Source organism: Martes martes, assembly GCF_963455335.1.
Source record: "Martes martes genome assembly, chromosome: 10".
Classification (NCBI taxonomy): domain Eukaryota; kingdom Metazoa; phylum Chordata; class Mammalia; order Carnivora; family Mustelidae; genus Martes; species Martes martes.
Genome location: NC_137898.1, coordinates 5,403,212 through 5,421,162, shown reverse-complemented (window position 1 = coordinate 5,421,162; position 17,951 = coordinate 5,403,212). Strand labels below are relative to the sequence as shown.

Sequence of the window (17,951 nt, the reverse complement as noted above, 5' to 3'; positions counted from 1 at the left end):
TGTATGTGAGAGTCTGACGGGTTCAAAATGGCGGCGGCTGCTTCAGCGGCTCCTCCTGTGTGAGGGAAACAACACCCCTCCCCGGCGGCAGCGGCGGCGGCGGCGGCGGCTGCGGCTCGCAGAGCACCTTCCCAGCGGCTGGGCCTGTCGCCGCTCCGTCTATCCTGGGCAGGGGGCGCTCCGGGAGGAGGGGCAACGCCAGGGGGCCCATCCCCCGGAATCCCTCCTCTGCGACTGGGGAGTAGCCGGGGGCTCGTCCCGCAGCGCGGAGCCCGGGCTGAGGGGGAGACGCGAGGGGAGTCCGGGCCCCCAGCCCGGCGCACCGCGCCGCTCCCGCCCTCTCCGCCCCCCGGGGCCGGGGCCCGCGTTCCGGGGGGCCGGGGCGGCGCGGGGAGCCTCGGGCCGGCCGGTCTCAGCTGATCGGCCGCCGCTCCTGGGATCCGGAGGCGGCCGGGCGGCTGCTCGCCGAGGGCACAGCGAAGAGGGCGCTCCCCGCGGCCGGGGCTGGCCCGGGGCTCGGGCTCGGGCTGCTGACCGCTGGCCCGGGGGAGGCGGGGGCGCCCCGGGCTCGGCGCCGAGGGGTCGCGCTCCCCTCTCCTGACGCCTCCGACTCCCGGTCTCCGAAGCTTGAAGAGGAGGTTTGATTCAGCAACTGTTTCCTCTTTTTCCGGGTCGCTCTGACCCTCTCTGGATACTGGGTTGATCCACGGGAAAAAAAACGAAGACGACGTTTGGGATTTAATTTTTCTTCTCAGTTTTTGGAATCTTTTACTTCTCACTTGGACAAGAACTCACGAGCAAAATCCCCGGTGAGATTCCCCCTCCTAGGCCTCCCCCCTGGAAGTTTGGTTCACCGTGTTACCTAAAGTCTTAATGTAAAGTTTCTATTTCTTTTTCCGATGGGTGAACGATTGAAACGCCTTTCCTTCGGGGAGCCCAACGAGATTTGCCATTTTTCCTCTCCGGCCCTGGCTGCTTTCAGTCCCCGGCGGTCCTCGCCCAGGGGTGCAAACACGGTTTCTTTTCCTCCCGACTTGGGACAAGGGCTTCCTCTAGGAGGGCTCTGCCACGAACTGCTCTTGCAAACTGTGTCATTGGGTCCTTTGGTCTCGTAGCAGTTTTGAAAGGATGCTATTAACGTGGCTGTAATGTAGTTGCAAAAAGGAAAAAAAATCTGCATTCCCTATGGAAGCCATTATCCTTGAGAATATTTAGAAAAAAAGAAAAAACCTTTCTTGGTATTACGGCTCGACCCTCGCGCAGTTCGGTCGTAATTTTTGGAAAGCTGTATTTTACTTATTTCTGTAGATGGATTCGGTCATTTTATTACTTTATTCAAAAAGATCTAATGTGATTTTTGTCCCTGATTTGCAACTCTCTTGAATTTGTTTCAGAGTTACACACATCTTGTGTTGGGGTGGAGTGTTGGTTTGGGAATGAAAAGATCCAGGGACTCTAGGAAGGAAGGCGACGATTGTGTGAGGCTCTCCTAGAGGGGTATGGGAAATTGTTTTGGAATCTTTCTTTATCCTGATTTTTTGTCCTTTTTAAAATTATAGTCTGCCCTTTTTTCCTTTTAGTTTCTAATTATCCGTGAGAGAGAGCTAATTTGGTTGGGATCTGGATTTGTTCAGTGCCCGCTTCACCTGGTCAGTTCTCTACAGATAAAAGTCCCCCCCCCCCTTTTCTTTTTTTGCCACTGCTGCCATCAAGGGGAGGCTGGCTTATTGTAATCCTGTGGGGAAGAAACAGTGGTGTGTGGCCCATCCACAAGGAACTGAAACCAACATCATCTCCTTTTGCCTAGGCCTCAGACAGTTGTAATGTGATTAACGTTGGTCATGGCAGGGGAACACTTGCCCCAGAGCAGGGGGGTCCCGAACTGACGAAGAGGAACCAGATTTGTCAGAGAGCCTTTAACTTATGCACATCTTAAATCCCCCTCCTGTGAAAAGAAAGCTTGAGTTTGGGGATGAGTTCTCATCTCTGCTCCTATCCTTATCCTTTAGCGTTGTAAACCTGGTTCCTAAGGAAGAGCAAGGCAGCCCTGGAGTGGTTTCTTCACAGTAATTTCAACAGAAGAGTGAGAGATGGAACCCGAAGAAGAAAGGATTCGTTACAGCCAGAGACTGGTTAGTATTTTATTCTCTCTCTCTCTCTTTTTTTTTTCAATTTTGTAGTACAATAACTGTTTTGTCTCCATTTGTGAACCTACTGTGATTAAAACTTTCCAGGTGGCTTTTCTGTATACCAGAGGAGAGATGGTGTATTAATATCTCATTTGGTTTTTAGGCCAAGTAGTTAGAGCCTTAATATTCATCCTGTTTGGAAATGGACTTTTATGTAGCCTTAACTTCTATAGAAACTATTGTAAATCAAAGGATTTTGTGGATTACATGGTGACAGGGATTACTAATTTTGCAGTACTGACACTGTAATAAATCTAAGTTAGATTAGAATGTAAATTTTAGGGACAAAACTGAGAAAGGATTGTTCTGTATCATTTTTATAGATTATGGTATGTCAGGATTTGTGGCTTTGAGCTGGGGGGTAGAACTATGGATTTTATTTTTATTTTTAACACAAGTAACACTGATAGGTTTAGAGGGTTGGTGGGGATTTATTGAGAAAGGGTAGAATACCAGAAGTTCTATATTTTGTATTTTGGGAAGGAAGTATGAGATACATCATGTTGAAAGAAATTTTTACTTAGTAATGGTTTGGAGGGAATTTGCTTGTATGTGCATATGAATATTTGCTTCTTTAAGCTCTACTTTCCTCTCAGTGTTTCCCTGTTGGAGTTTAAAAATTTGATTTTTGTCTCCCCTAGTCAAAGAGAACTTTATTAATATTCTCACCATATATTCATTTCAGAAATTTGCATTTGTGTCTTTAGAGTAAGGTATGGGGAAAGCCAAAGAATTGTATTACATGAAATTTGGTGAACTGAGAGACCTAAAAGATTACTGAAGGAATTTATGGTGGTTTTCTTTGGCTCTGCGTTTTAGACTGAGTTTGGAGGAAAACAGAGTGATTCTTAAATCATTTTCTGATGCTCTCCACTCTTTTTGAGAAAAGGCTACTTTGTTTAAACGTGACTGTTAGAAAGGTGTGGAGTGCAAGTATATCCAGCAGGCATGTATGTTCTGGCAAGCCTTATTCCAGAGATTTGCCTCGTCTCCTAAAGCATGTATTGAGAATATAGTTCTTTAACTTTTAGAAATAAACTCTTACTATTTAACTTTCAGAAATAAACTACGTATGTCAGTAGTGAAATTTTGTGTGCTTGTTTTGTTTTGTTTTGACATTCCTTAAACTTTTTTCTTTGGGACCGTAGGAGAAGAAAGGATGCTGCAGAGTTCTCTTCCCAGGTGGTTATTCCCAGCTATATGGGGAATCATTTTTATCATGTCAGGCTTGCAGAATTGTTGAGCTGTTATGTAAATATTTGAAGGATCTTGGATCTTGGGATCCAGTCTTTCAAAGGAAGAGCCTTTCATTCAGCCAGAAAAAGTTCACTTTTTTTTTTTTAAAGATTTTATTTATTTATTTGACAGACAGAGATTACAAGTAGACAGAGAGGCAGGCAGAGAGAGAGGGAAGCAGACTCCCTGCTGAGCAGAGAGCCCAATGCGGGACTCGATCCCAGGACCCTGAGATCATGACCTGAGCCGAAGGCAGCGGCTTAACCCACTGAGCCACCCAGGCGCCCAAAAGTTCACATTTTTTAACAAAATAGGAAGGTAGTGGTAGAAATCCAGGGAATCTATGATTTTTGTCGTGGTAAAATTTTTTTTTAAATTGTAAAGTGATTGCTACCTGTTGCACACATTAACCCTTTCCATGTCTAGCATATTTTGTTTTTGGTTCATGTGTTGTATGAGAGGGCATCAGATATTTGGGGGGGATCTTGGAATTTTGGGTAATAATTCTGAAGTTTAGGGTGACCGATGTCTGTTTTTCTAAGATTACATGACAAAATTATATCTGAAGTGTAAATTCCTCCTGTAACATAACTTTTTTTTTTTTTTTCAAGATTTCATTCGTTTATTTGGCAGAGATCACAGGTAGGCAGAGAGGCAGGCAGAGGGAGAGGGAGAAGCAGGCTCCCCTCCCCGCTGAGCAGAGAGCCCAATGTGGGGCTCCATCCCAGGACCCTGAGACCATGACCTGAGCTGAAGGCAGAGGCCCAATCCACTGAACCACCCAGGTGCCCCAGTAGCGTAACTTTTTTGATTTGAGAGCATAGTGGCAGTTTATTTGAGTGACAAGTTTGCCTACCAGACTTTTAGTGTTTGTCTCTGTGGTGAGTCCTCATGTTACATTGGTTAAGTTAGATCTCATTTGAGGAATTTTAAGACTACCATAATGGCTAATTTTTATAGTAGTTAGCTATTTGTTTATACACTGTGTTTGTCTGTAAAGTAGGTCAAAGTATAGACCTTACTTTGTTTTGTAGGTATTGGCCATAAAACATAAAGTTTGAAAGAGAGACAAACGACAGGTTTACTTACTTAGCTTAGTGATTAAAATTTGTGTGGCCTCATACAATATATATTTGTCAAATTGAAATGAGTTACTTGGTACATTGATTTTAGTGTTACTAAATGTTACTTCCATGCTGTTTTAAGGGACAAAACCTAAATGGTCATCCCTTGTGATACGCCTCTAAAATAGCCTCTCGAGAGAGAAAGTAGTATCAGTATTACAAGTCCTAGTCCAGGGGTGCCTCTGTGGCTCGGTGGGTTAAGCCTCTGCCTTGGGCTCAGGTCATGGTCTCAGGGTCCTGGGATCCAGCCCCACAGCATCCAGCATCGGGCTCTCTGCTCAGTGGGGAGCCTGCTTCCCCCTCCCTCTCTGCCTGCCTCTCTGCCTACTTGTGATCTCTCTCTCTGTCAAATAAATAAATAAAATCTAAAAAAAAAGAAGTCTGAGTCCAGACTCATTTCGGAATGATTTTATTGTATTTGGGACCTTTTACCTATCTTTAAGAAAAAGAAAAAGTTGTATTCTTACTAGTAAGAATACTATTAAAAATTGAGTAAGTCATTTTAATGCTTTTTACTGAGATAGCTATTTCAGGTGCACAGGCTGAAGTTGGTAAATTTTGATATGTTTATATCAATTTTGTGACAAGTCATTTCTTAAAGTCAGAAATAGCTAGTTTAAAAAAATGGCTTGCCTCTTGCTAAACTTTACTATTACATATAGAAGAGAATTGTACCTTTGAAGATGGTGTATATGTATAGATTTGGGGCATAAGCTCTACTTTCTGGAACTAGAATGCTTGTTTTGCAATGTGGGAAATGAATGATGTTTGACTCTTCTTAAGCAAGACATAGTTTTGTTCTTTAATGAAAAGATGAGTCATTTTGTGTATGGATTCCTAGAACAAAGCCAGACAGATCTCTAAGGCATGTTGATGTACCTGGAAAGGGTATTCAAGTGAGAGGGGTAGAAGCTTCAGCTTTGGTGATGGGTGGATGTTTGATTGTCCTGAGGTGAAGATTGTTTATTTCTGTATTTCTAGTAGATTTAGATGGAGGACTTTATTGAGAAATATTGACTAGTACTAAAGATGGAACTTCTTTTTTTCTTCATTTGATTTCAGCAGCCAAAGTGTTGGAGTAGTTTTAGTTGTTTTTTTCTGACCGTGTATATTAAGTATTGATTTGTAGGGAATATTCAGCATAATATCTTAGTTACTTTATCTAAAATGTTAGTTAGATCCTTAGCAATTATAATTGATGATCTTTTAGGTTTTTGAAATCATACCAATTCTGAGTAATCCTTAAGTGCATAGAAAATCAAGGGCAAAATAGCATGCATCTAAATACTATTTATATGCTACGTAGTATCATTTCAACTTGGGACTTTTTTCATTTTTATTGGAAAAGATGACCTTTGTTATTTATTTATTTATTTTTTAAAAGATTTTATTTATTTAACAGACAGAGATCACAAGTAGGCAGAGAGGCAGGGAGAGGGGGAAGCAGGCTCCCTTCTGAGCAGAGAGCCCGATGTGGGGCTCGATCCCAGGACCCTGAGATCATGACCCGAGCCGAAGGCAGAGGCTTAACCCACTGAGCCACCCAGGCGCCTTGTTATTTATTTTAATACACTGGACTATGTGTCCTCAACTTGTAAAATATATTATACATATCATTACATTTAGTATGGAAAAAATTCATTGGCTCCTGCCAAAGGCAATTGTAGAAACAAACGGACACCTGAATCAATGTAAAAGAAAGTGAAGACAATATACTTGAGGGTGAGAGAAGTTAAGGAACCTTATATGAAGGAGGAGATGTTGATTTTCTTGAGAATTCCTGATTGTCAATGTTGATGAGATTAAGAGATTTTCTAAAGGATGTTATTATGCTGTTAGATGTTCAGTGCTGTTTATTTCTTACATATGTTTTTCTTTGAAATAGCTAAATCATTTATCTTTTTTAAGAAACTGGGGGCATTGAAGCCCTAATGATATTCTCACCATTCTTTGGATTACCCTTAAAAATTGTCTTCCCAGATTCAGCAGCAGTTACCAGACTATCCCTTTTATAAACAGTCCCACTTTGAATGACCTCACTCTGAGTAAGGTCTTTCTGACCAGGAATGGACTTGGCAAAATAAAATCCTCCTTTTAAGCCATATTTTCCCTATCGTGAAAGTGTCATCTTATTAATAACTGGGAAAAAGTTATAGATGGTCTAAATTGTTGAATTTGCTTATTTATAATTATTTAATTAGACTTAACCTTCAGTCTGTGATGGTGCAGGAGTACATTGTTCTGAGTGTTGCAGCCTCCTTCCTGGAGATGTAGGAAAAACTTGTTGCCCGTTTTTGGGTGATTCAAAATGCAGATAATGAGGGAGCTAATTCTTTATTCTTATGCATCAGTCTTCCATAGTTAGCTGCATTTTGGGGACCCATAATGAGGACTGTATTTAAGCCCTATCACTTTCTCTTGTTTTATTTTGCTGAGCACTAGTCATTATCATACTTGTTTGTTTTGTTTGTGCATCTCTCTCCATTGGAGTGTAAGCTCCTTGAGAGTTGGGAGTTTGTTTTGTTTATGGTATATACTGGATGCTTCAAATAGTGCCTGACACATAGAAAGTGCTCAATAAGTAGCCTCAAAAAAAGAGAAAGTACTCCATCTACAACACAGAAAGTGCTTGATAAGTATCTGTTGATTTTGTTGAAAGTCCTGATAAATACTTTCCTTTGCTACCAGTTTTCTTGAGGCCCAGCGATAAGTCACTGGAATGAAGGAGAGTTTGGTGTGTAGGGATGAGCAGAATATCTGGATATTAGGGCTTGCAGTGTGCATAGAACCAGAAGCTTTAAGCTGTGACAGAAAAAATTGATACTTAGCACACATGCCAGATGAACACATTTATAGTATTTGCGCCATTAGAACAAATGAAAAAAAATGTCCAGTTAACTTTAAAAGCTCAGTCTGAATTTTAAGTTCTTCCCTTAATCCTGTAAAAATCTTCTGTTTCAAGGTTTTTGACCATCTTAAAGTTGTGAGATTGCAAGTGATTATATTTGTATTATTCTCAAGTCCTAGTTTTGGCCATTAAAAAAGTCAAAGAATTGATATGTTTATTCCATACAGAGATACATGCCATTATTTTATGTCCTTTAAAATTTTTCTTCTTGGGGTGCCTGGGTGGCTCATTTGGTTAAGCAGCTGACTCTTGGCTTCAGCTCAGGCTCAGGTCATGATTCCTAGGTCATGAGATTGAGCCCTACATCAGGCTCCACGTTCAGCAGGGAGTTGGCTTGTCCCTCTCTCTCCCCATCTGCTTCCCCCCACCTTTAAAATAAGTAAATAAAATCTTCAAGAAATTTTTTTCTTTCTTCTTGGTAAATGGACATCCTTGACCAGGTTTCATTAATTTGCTCTGTGTGATCTCATTTTTGGAATAATACTTTATTGTCCCATTGTGGTTTTACATCAACAAATTCAGTATTTATGTGCTGAGTACTGGGCTAGGTCTCTCATACACAGTACCTTATTTAATCCTCAAAACTGGCCTGTAAGGTAGATGGTATAGTTTTAAACTTTAATTTCTTTTTTATTATGGAAATAAGAATTTTAGTCTGTGACTTGCCCAAGATCACAGAGTTGGTGTGGGGGGGGCAGACCTTGAACCTCATGTTTCTTGTGTTATTTCATACAGAAAACCAATGATACCCATTCCTGTTAAAGGAAGTTGCAGCCTGAGTGCTTTCTCTTTTTTTGAGGCTACTTTTAAAATTTCTTCCCTCACAGGTATCTTAACATCCTAAATGAGATAGTTACAAATATTTGTCAGTGTTTCATCATGTTTAGAAAAAGGTGGCACATTCTTTTTGTGAACTTTGAACTTACTGCATTTGATCTAGTAAAGCAGCAGTATTTGTGCTGTTTGTGTAAATGTCAGACTTTTTATTTATGCATGTCACTCATGTCATTGTTTTCTGTTTTAAATTTTAGGTTCTTGGGGGTTTTCTCTATCTGTGAGTACTTGGTAAAAACTTAAGCCATAAAGATAAAAGGCAGCAGATAGTGACCAAGCGAGTGGTTTTGGCAAATAACAGTGGTGAAGGCCACCTTCAGGTAGGTAGAGAGGAGGAGGGAAGGGGGTGGCCTTGCAGGAGGCAAAGACAGCATAAGCTTTACTATGGAATGGGATGCTTAGAAGGCGTAGTCTGAGGACATTCATTAGATTCATAGGACTAACGTAGAAGATTTGTTTTGGAAGGCACTGTTGATAATATTGGGAGCACATTTTAAACAATTATGAAGGCCAGACATGGAAAATACAGAGTCATTGGAAGTTGTGGTTTGCTTTTAATCAGATGGTAATTTGATCAAAGTGGTGTTTTAGGAGTAATGTTTTTGTAGTTTCAGGTCAGGGACGTGTCCAAAAGAATATTGAAATAAGTTACCTTTTAAAGTATCAGGTACCTGATCTCTAGGGCAGGGGTTTTTGAAGTGTGGTTCCCTCATCAGCAGCATCAGCATTATCTGGGTATCTGGGAACATGTTAGAAGTACATTTAGGGGGCCCTGCCCTGTGTTTACTGAATTGGAAACTCTGGGATTAGGGCCCAGCAATCTGGGTTTTAACAAGCCAGGTCATTTCAATACATGCAGAAGTTTGAGAATCACTGTTCTGGGGGATAGTTAGTAGCAATGGAAAGGAAGAGAAAGTGGGTGCCTGGATGGCTCGATGGGTTAAGCCTCTGCCTTCAGCTCAGGTCATGATCTCAGGGTCCTGGGACCGAGTCCCGCATCGGGTGCTCTGCTTGGCAGGGAGCCTGCTTCCTCCTCTCTCTCTGCCTGCCTCTCTGCCTACTTGTGATCTCTCTCTGTCAAATAAATAAATAAAATCTTAAAAAAAAAAAAAAAAGAAACAGTTTCAAGAGCTGGTTGTGGCCCTCAGTGTGAATTCAATATGTAGCCTCAACCTTAATCTATTCGTTATATCCCTGGAATACACAACCCTCTCAGGGCAGTAATCTGGCCAACACACTCTTAAAGATTCTGACAGTCATCTCAAGAGATTGTAGATTCATAATAAATACAGTGATCATTTGTAGTACTTTTATAGTTTCCAAAGTACTTCTCTGTTTCTTGTGTCATTTGATCATCTTAATCTTCTGATCATCATCATGTTGGGGGGTTGCCAGAACTTGAGGATGGTGCCACCATATTTCACAATTCCAGCAGGTGCCATTCACATATCTTAATCTGTCTGAAAGATGCCCTTGGAGTTGTGTGGTGAACAACAAAAACAAAAAATCGTGAGCCTTTTTGGGCGGATAAGATAAAGGAAAAGTCACCCCATATATTTGAGACAAGGTAAGAAAAAGCCCAATCTGATGGATAATAGTACACATTAATTGAGTGTATACTAAGTGCCTCATACTGGCACTTTTCACATATTAACTAACTTAATTTTCAGCAGCCCTTTGAGATAGGATCTGTGATTCCCATTTTCTGGTTTGGAAATTGAGGCATATTACAATTAAGTAACTTGTCTGAGGTTATCCAGTTAAGAGAAAGAGTCAGGATTCAAAAGTGGGCAGTCTGGCTCCCAAGCCTTCTAATCTATATTGCCTCTTTTTCAACTTTGTTGGAAGATAGTTTGTTTATATTTTGTTGATGAACTTTGGATGTTCCCAGGTAATATTTTCTCATTCAGGAGATCCATTCACATAGATGTCTTTTTTAGGTGCTTACACTGTGACAGCTACTTTACTTGGGCCTTACTTTTTTGTAACTTCCAACTGCTGTGGTTTCAAGTAGTGCTGAATGTTTTGAAGAAATTAAGAGGGTGATGAAATACACTTAGCCCTTAAATAAGTGGGGATTAAGGGTCCTGACGCTCTGCACAGTTGAAAATCCACATGTAACTTTTGACTCCCCAAAAACTTAAATACTAATAGCCTATTTTGACCAGAAGCCTTTTGTAACATACACAGTCAACACATATTTTTGTACTCTGTGTTTTTATAATAAAGTAACAGGAAACTGTTGAGAAAATCATAAGGAAGAAAAAAAATACATTTAAAGTACTATACTGCATTTATCAAAAAATATCTGCATGTAAATGAACCCATGTGGTTCAAACCAATGTTGTTCAAGGGTCATCTGTACTTGGGTGAGGATCGTTCCTTGAGATTGATGATCCCTAAAGGCTCCCTGAGAAGATGGCATCTTGCGACTGAGACCTGAGTGATGAGGAGTCATTCTTGTGAAGTTCAAGGACTTAGGGACCAAGTCTAGGGCAGCAAAGCTCTGGATAGAGGGACCAGCTAATGCAAAGCCCTGTGGTATGAATGAGAAAATATTATAAGCACTTAGCTTTGCGTCAGACACCATGCAAAACTCTTGGGATACAGTGATGACCAAGACAGGCGTGGTCCCTCTGTTGTGAAGCTTCCAGTCTGGTGGGGAAGTCAGTAACTGAGTACTTCTGTTAGTAAAATCAGTTACAGTTACGCAGAGGACTACAAAGGTAAATAGAGGATGTAGTGAGACTATATAATAAGTGACCTAATCTAAATATCGGGAGTGGGAGGAGGCATCAGAGAACACTTTCTCTGAGAAAGGTTTTAAAAGGGAGACCTGAAGAATGAGTAAGAGGTAACCTGTCAGAAAGGAAGTGATTAGCATATGGAGAAACCCTGAGGTTGGAAGGAATCTGACCTGTTTGAAGAACATACCAACCACACAAAACCAAAAAAGCTAGTGTTAACTGCTGAGAAGTAAGTGGAGGAAAGAGTTAAAATCTTGACAAAGTAATCAGGGGTCAGTTCAAGTAGGGCTTTATTCTGAAGACAGTGGGAAGGCACAAGTTTAGCAGAGGAGTAATGTGCTTGAACTAATAACAGCTGCACTTTAGAGAAAGGATCAGGGAGGGAGTGAGAATGGATTTGGTGATGGCCAATTAGGAGGCTGCTGCAGTGGTTTAGGTGAGAAACAATGGAAGTATGGTTGAGAATAGGGATAGTGGAGGTAGGGAGGTTTTGAGAAATACTTAGAAAACAAAATCATAGGACTTTGATTCCTTGGATGTGTGGGAGAGTGACTGTAAGGGGGTATGTGTAAGCATGACTCTCAAGGTTTTCTCGTGTGAATAGTTTGTGGTAATAGTCCTTTTATTGAGATAGGGCACGCTGAATGAAGATCAGGTCTGGAGATTGAGGGGATGAGCATAAACTCAGTTTGGAGCAAGTTTGGACAGATTGAGTGTGAGTACCTGTGAAACATCTGGTAGAACTCTTGAGTAGGTAATGGACTGTGATTCTGGACCACAGGAAGGGTTTTTTTGGCACATACCTGTGTCTCATTGGCATATGTCTGGTAAATGAAGTTGGGGAGGCCTAGAGTAGCTTACAAAAGGGGTGAAGGGAGGCCAGAGAGGAAAATCAAGAGAGTAGTGGTGTCTTGGAAGCCAAGGCACTGTGGTACTTACTGTTTATCAAGCGCTATGTTAAGTGTTAGTATGTTTTTATTCATTTAATGCTTGTAACTATGAAGTAAGTGCTTTTATTATCTCAATTTTATAGATCAGGAAAATGACATAAGAAGGGGCTATATAATTTGTCCAAGACTACCAGATAATAACTAGAGAGATTACTGGTTTGTTTTGGTTTTTTTTGTTTTTTTATAATTTTTTATATTTTTATTAACATAGAATGTATTATTAGCCCCAGGGGTACAGTCTGTGAATCGCCAGGTTTACTCACTTCACAGCACTCACCATAGCACATACCTTCCCCAATGTCCATAACCCTGCCACCCTCTCCCTACCCCCCACCCCCTCTCCAGCACCCCTCAGTTTGTTTTGTGAGATTAAGAGTCTCTTATGGTTTGTGTCCCTCCTGATCCCATCTTGTTTCATTTATTCCTTTCCTACCCCCCAAACCCCCCACGTTGCCTCTCAACTTCCTCAGATCAGGGAGATCATATGATAATTGTCTTTCTCTGATTGACTTATTTCGTTAAGCTTAATACCCTCTAGTTCCATCCACGTCATCGCAAATGGCAAGATTTCATTTCTTTTGATGGCTGCATAGTATTGAGATTACTGGTTTTTGAACCCAGGTTTGTCTGGCTCCAGTTTGTATTCTTTTGTTTTTGTTTTTGTTTTTGCTTTTTTTTTTTTTTTTTTTAGGATTTTGTTTATTTATTTGACAGAGATCACAAGGAGGCAGAGAGGCAGGCAGAGAGGGGGGAAGCAGGCTCCCTGCTGTGTGGGGCTCTATCCCAGGACCCTGGGATCATGACCTGAGCCTAAGGCAGAGACTTTAACCCACTGAGCCACCCAGATGCCCCTCCAGTTTGTATTCTTAAACGACATTTCATACCGATGGTGCAAAAAGGAGGGGGGTAATCAACTGAGGTGGATGCCACCCAGAGGCTGAGTATATTAAAGATGGAGATTTTCATTGGATTTGGCAACATAGAAGTTAATGGTGATTTTAAACAGGAGTTTCAGTGGCATTTGGAGCAGAAGACATTCTTCAAAATAAGTGTGAGATTAAACAGACAGTGAATGAAAAGAAGTTTAGAGAAGTTTGGCTGTGAAGAGAAAAGGGGAGCAGGTCATAGCTGTAAGTTAAAGTGCAGGATCCAGAGAAGTTTCTCTCAGGTTTTTGTTTGTTACGTTTTGTTTTAAGATGCAAGAGACCACTGCATTTTTTTGTTAATAGAGCTGTCATCTATTATTCCTTCTTCTGTTGTCCTTCACATTTAATCAGGAGCTAAGACCTGATGGATTCTGCATATTCATCTCTATGTCGTTCTCACTACTACTCCAAATGTTTGGACTCTTAGTCTAGACTATTTTTTTTTTTTTAAGATTTTTATTTATTTATTTGACAGAGATCACAAGTAGGCAGAGAGGCAGGCAGAGAGAGAGGAGAAAGCAGGCTCTCCACGGAGCAGAGAGCCCGATGCGGGGCTCGATCCCAGGACCCTGGGATCATGACCTGAGCCGAAGGCAGAGGCTTTAACCCACTGAGCCACCCAGGCGCCCCTAGTCTAGACTATTGTAATAGCCTCTTCCTTGGATTTTTTTGGGGGAAGGGCATATGTTTACCATTCTTTCTTAATATTGTGCTTCCAGGGTTCTGATCATGTAGTTCCTATCCTCCGTAATATTCCCACTCTTTAAAGGCAGTGGTGGTATGGGGTGGACACTTGACTTCGGTTCACGGTACCTGGCTTTGAATTTCAGGTTATTAAACTTAACCTTGATTAACTTAAAAAATTTTTTAACTTTATTTTAAAATTTTTTAGTAAGTAAACTCTACCCCTAAGTTGGGGCTCGAACTTAAAACCCTGAGATCAGGAATCATATGTTCTGCTGACTAAGCCATCCAGTCGCCCCTATGAACTTTAACTTTTCATGTGTGGCTTAGTGAAAATAAAACGTACCTTTCGGAAATTTATTTTTTTTTTTTTAAGATTTTTATTTATCAGTCAGAGAGAGAGAGAACACAGGCAGGGGGAATGGCAGGCAGAGGGAGAAGCAGGCTCCCCGATGAGCAAGGAGCCCGATGTGAGGCTCAAACCCAGGTTCGTGGGATCATGACTTGAGCCGAAGGCAGATGCCGAGCCACCCAAGTGTCCCTGGAAATGGTTTATAAGTGCTTAGTTAACTTGAAGGGTTTTGCCATTGTAGGCACAAACTCCTTAGCCTGATATTCAGGCCCCAGTTGACTACTACGGTCTTATTAGCTACACTTACATTCATATATCTTCCAGCCAAACCAAACTACCTTCTTGGTTTTTATTTCCACACACTTGTGCTATCTTGTCTCCCTGTCCCTACCATAGTTTTCATGTTCTAAAGCCCATTTTGTAATACCGTTTCCTTAGTTCTGTGTATTGAAGGCAACTTTTTCTAAATCCTCGTGTTTTTTTCTCCCTACCTCTAACGGTATCTAACTGGATACAAGATAGAAAGTTTAATTACGTCTTTTTTATATGCTTTGTGAGGCCAAGGCATGACTTCCCTGGCTCACATAAGCATAATACCATTAACATCATTGAGACTCAAGTTGCTGGTTGGTTAACATTTCAAGAAGACAAAGTATAATGTAATAAAATTAATCTCCCTTCTGTGGTTGAGTGCTGACAGTTATCAGAAAGGTGGTGGTTAGAACAATCAAAGAGAAGGAGAGCCAAGGAACAAAAATTTGCCACATCTTGTTCTGGTCATTAGAGAAAGGAGGAATGGACTATTCATTTCTTTTTTTTTTTTTTTAATATTTTTTTTATTTATTTATTTGACAGACAGAGATCACAAGTAGGCAGAGAGGCAGGCAGAGAGAGGAGGAAGCAGGCTCCCCGCTGAGCAGAGAGCCCGATGCGGGGCTCGATCCCAGAACCCTGGGATCATGACCTGAGCCGAAGGCAGAGGCTTTAACCCACTGAGCCACCCAGGTGCCCCTGGACTATTCATTTCTTGAGACCATCTAGTTACCCTTGTTCTTATATTGTGTTCACCAGCCAATTTCATAATTAGTTTGGTTCTCCTGTTTGTTGATATCGGGAAATGGGTTTCCTGGATAATAGGCTCATAATATTCATAGTCTAGGCGAGGCATCTGAAGAAGTTAATCGGCAGTCCTTTTGTCTTGAAGAGTTGAGTAGTAGCCTACCAAGATACCTCCTTTGAACTTCAAAAGGGCACAAAATGTCTACTTAACAGTAATAGTGTCTACAAATACTCTTAATGTGCAAAGGTTTGAACATGGTGTATAGAATGCTAAGGTACCGTTCTCCAGACCCTTTTCTTAGGGAAGCATTTCTTTGAGTAGATCTTCTAGTTAAAAATTCTCATAGTATAGTCTAAAACATCTTTTATGCATGACACCTATCGCAGCTATATTTACTTGAGTTATTGTTTGATTGTCTGTTTCCCTTTTCAGATTGTAAGCATCATTAAAGGCTGCTATGATGCCTTTTCTCACCGTTTTATCCCCATGCTTGGTACAGTGTCTGGTCCACAGTAGGCATTAGAAGGGTTTTTTTCCGTGAATATGCATCTCTGAAATGCTCTCCCTCCAGCCCCATTCTGCCTTCTTGGTGAGCTCCTAATTACCCTCCAAAGCCCACAGATATTCTTCTCTTGAGTTCTCCTCAGTTAAATTCCTAAGGCACTTTATATGCATTTTTGTTGTGGGACCAGTCACTTTATGTTGTAATTATTTGACCATGAGCCTCTTTTCTTTTTAAAGATTTTATTTATCATTTATTTGACGAGAGAAAGAGAGAGAGCACAAGCAGGGGGAGAGGCAGGCAGAGGGAGAGGGAGAAGCAGGCTTCTCAAAGAGGCGGGAGCCCAATGTGGGACTCAATCCCAGGACTCTGGGATCATGACCTGAGCCAAAGGCAGATGCTTAAGCAACCGCCTGAGCCACCCAGGTGCCCTTGACCATGAGTCTGTTTTCATCCAGCTAGAGTAGACTTCTTTAAGGCAAGGATCATGTCTTAATGTAAGTGCTCAGAAAAATGTCTGTTGAATTGAACAAAATGTGTTGTGCACTTCCTAAAAATTGTATAAATTTGTATAAATTGTATAACATAATAACTGAACCCTAACAATGGAAAGAACCTAACAATGGAAAGAAGGCTATTATCCAAGCTTTATTTTATTCATCTGCAAGGTCCTTCTCAGTTCTGATAGTTTAAACTAGTTTTCAAAGTGTGCTCCTGACCACATCATCTGGGAACTTGTTAGAAATGCAGATAATCAGGTCCTACCCCAAACTTGCTGAATCAGAAACTCTGGGGATGGCTGAGTTCAACCAGCCCACCGGGTGATTCTGGTAGATGGTGAAGTTTGAGAACCACTGGAATTACTTTAGCAGTTTATCTGTTTTCTGTGTGTTCCAGAAAATCATAGTTAACCATCTTAATTTAAACTTTAGAGCTTAAAGTTATTTTTAAAGCTTTCTTCATGTTGTTTCCAACCAGTTGAATTTGTGGACCTTTTTTAAACTGATCATAACTGTATAGCTGGAGTGTCTGAATCAGGCAGTCAGTTCAGAAGTATTTGAAGACTGTGGCTTACAAACTATGTGCATGTGTATTTATATCTGTATGAATGCACCACACACACACGCACACACACACGCTTTTCTCTCTATCAGTGGAAACTCCTCTGTGAAGAGTGATTAAAGGAGGGGAAAGGTAAAGTACAGGCTTCACGAGGCGGACTTGAATGAGTGGTACAGCTGAACAAGACATCAAGTGGCAGAGGTTGCTTTTTTGCGGTAGCAGTTAGATATACTTATTCACCTCCTATACCAAGGAGCTTATTTAATTTTATTTCTTTTTAATTCTAGTGTAGTTAACATATAGTATTGAATGAGTTTCAGGTGTACAATATAGTGATTACCAAGGAGATTTCTTAGCAATAAATGTTTGCCTCAGTGTCACCTGCAACAGGTTGTTGCGGACTGAAAGTGCTGATTGTTGGTATTCGTTGACTTCCTGCAAAGGGAGTTGCACACTTTACTGATAGAAACCGTGTAATAATAGCTTATCTCAGATGTATATTTTGTGCTCAGCGCCATGCTAAGTGCTTCATATGTGGCCCACTTCCACCATTGTTTTGGCTTAATACCTTGAGTTTAAATTTACTCTCTCTTTAAATAAAGGGAATCTTTTAGAAATGGAATTCCTAAAAAGCACTGCTTTTAAGGTACAGTGTTGCTGCCTGGTTGAATGGTTCCAGGATTTAGAAAACAGTATCATTTGTTCCATTTACCTTTTGTACCTTTATTTATAACAGCGTCTCAGACTTTCTAAATTGAAGAAGCCTGTTTTCTTTAGTCTTTCCTTACTTTTCTTACTTTTCTTTTCTTACTTTTTCTTTTCTTCTTTTCTTACTTTTTCTTTCTTTCTTTCTTAAGATTTTATTTATTTATTTGACAGAGATCACAAGTAGGCAGAGAGGCAGGCGGAGGGCAGGGGGTGGGGGCGGGAAGCAGGCTCCCTGCTGAGCAGAGAGCCTGATGTGGGGCTCTGTCCCAGGACTCTGGGATCATGACCTGGGCCCAAGGCAGAGGCTTTAACCCACTGAGCCACCCAGGTGCCCTGCTTTTTTTTTTTTCTTTCTTCTTTTTTTCTTTAATTATAATTGCCTTTCTCCATGTCTTTTCTGCCTATTAACTATTTCTTTTTTTTTTTTTTTTAAGATTTTATTTATTTATTTGACAGACAGAGATCACAAGTAGAGAGGCAGGCAGAGAGAGAGGAGGAAGCAGGCTCCCTGCCGAGCAGAGAGCCCGATGCAGGGCTCCATCCCAGGACCCTGGGATCACGACCTGAGCCGAAGGCAGAGGCTTTAATCCACTGAGCCACCCAGGTGCCCCTATTAACTATTTCTTAGTGGGATTATCAAAACTGTAAGAATTATAATAAGTTCAGAAG

The 17,951-nt window shown here is 41.1% G+C and overlaps 1 protein-coding gene across 2 annotated transcripts in view; it reads left to right on the top strand.

Annotated features, from left to right (window-relative positions):
- The first annotated feature begins 740 nt into the window (after nucleotides 1-740).
- KDM2A (lysine demethylase 2A) overlaps nucleotides 741-17,951 on the top strand; it is a 114,982-nt gene continuing 97,771 nt past the window's right edge. The window contains exons 1-2 of one of the 2 annotated variants that reach the window (XM_080815960.1): nucleotides 741-809; nucleotides 2,010-2,132. In XM_080815960.1, coding sequence (XP_080672086.1) covers nucleotides 2,091-2,132 — 42 coding nt within the window. In that variant the 5' untranslated portion in view covers nucleotides 741-809; nucleotides 2,010-2,090. Of the gene's footprint in view, nucleotides 810-1,555; nucleotides 2,133-17,951 lie in introns of those variants that run through there. The other variant, XM_080815959.1, reaches the window with a different exon arrangement.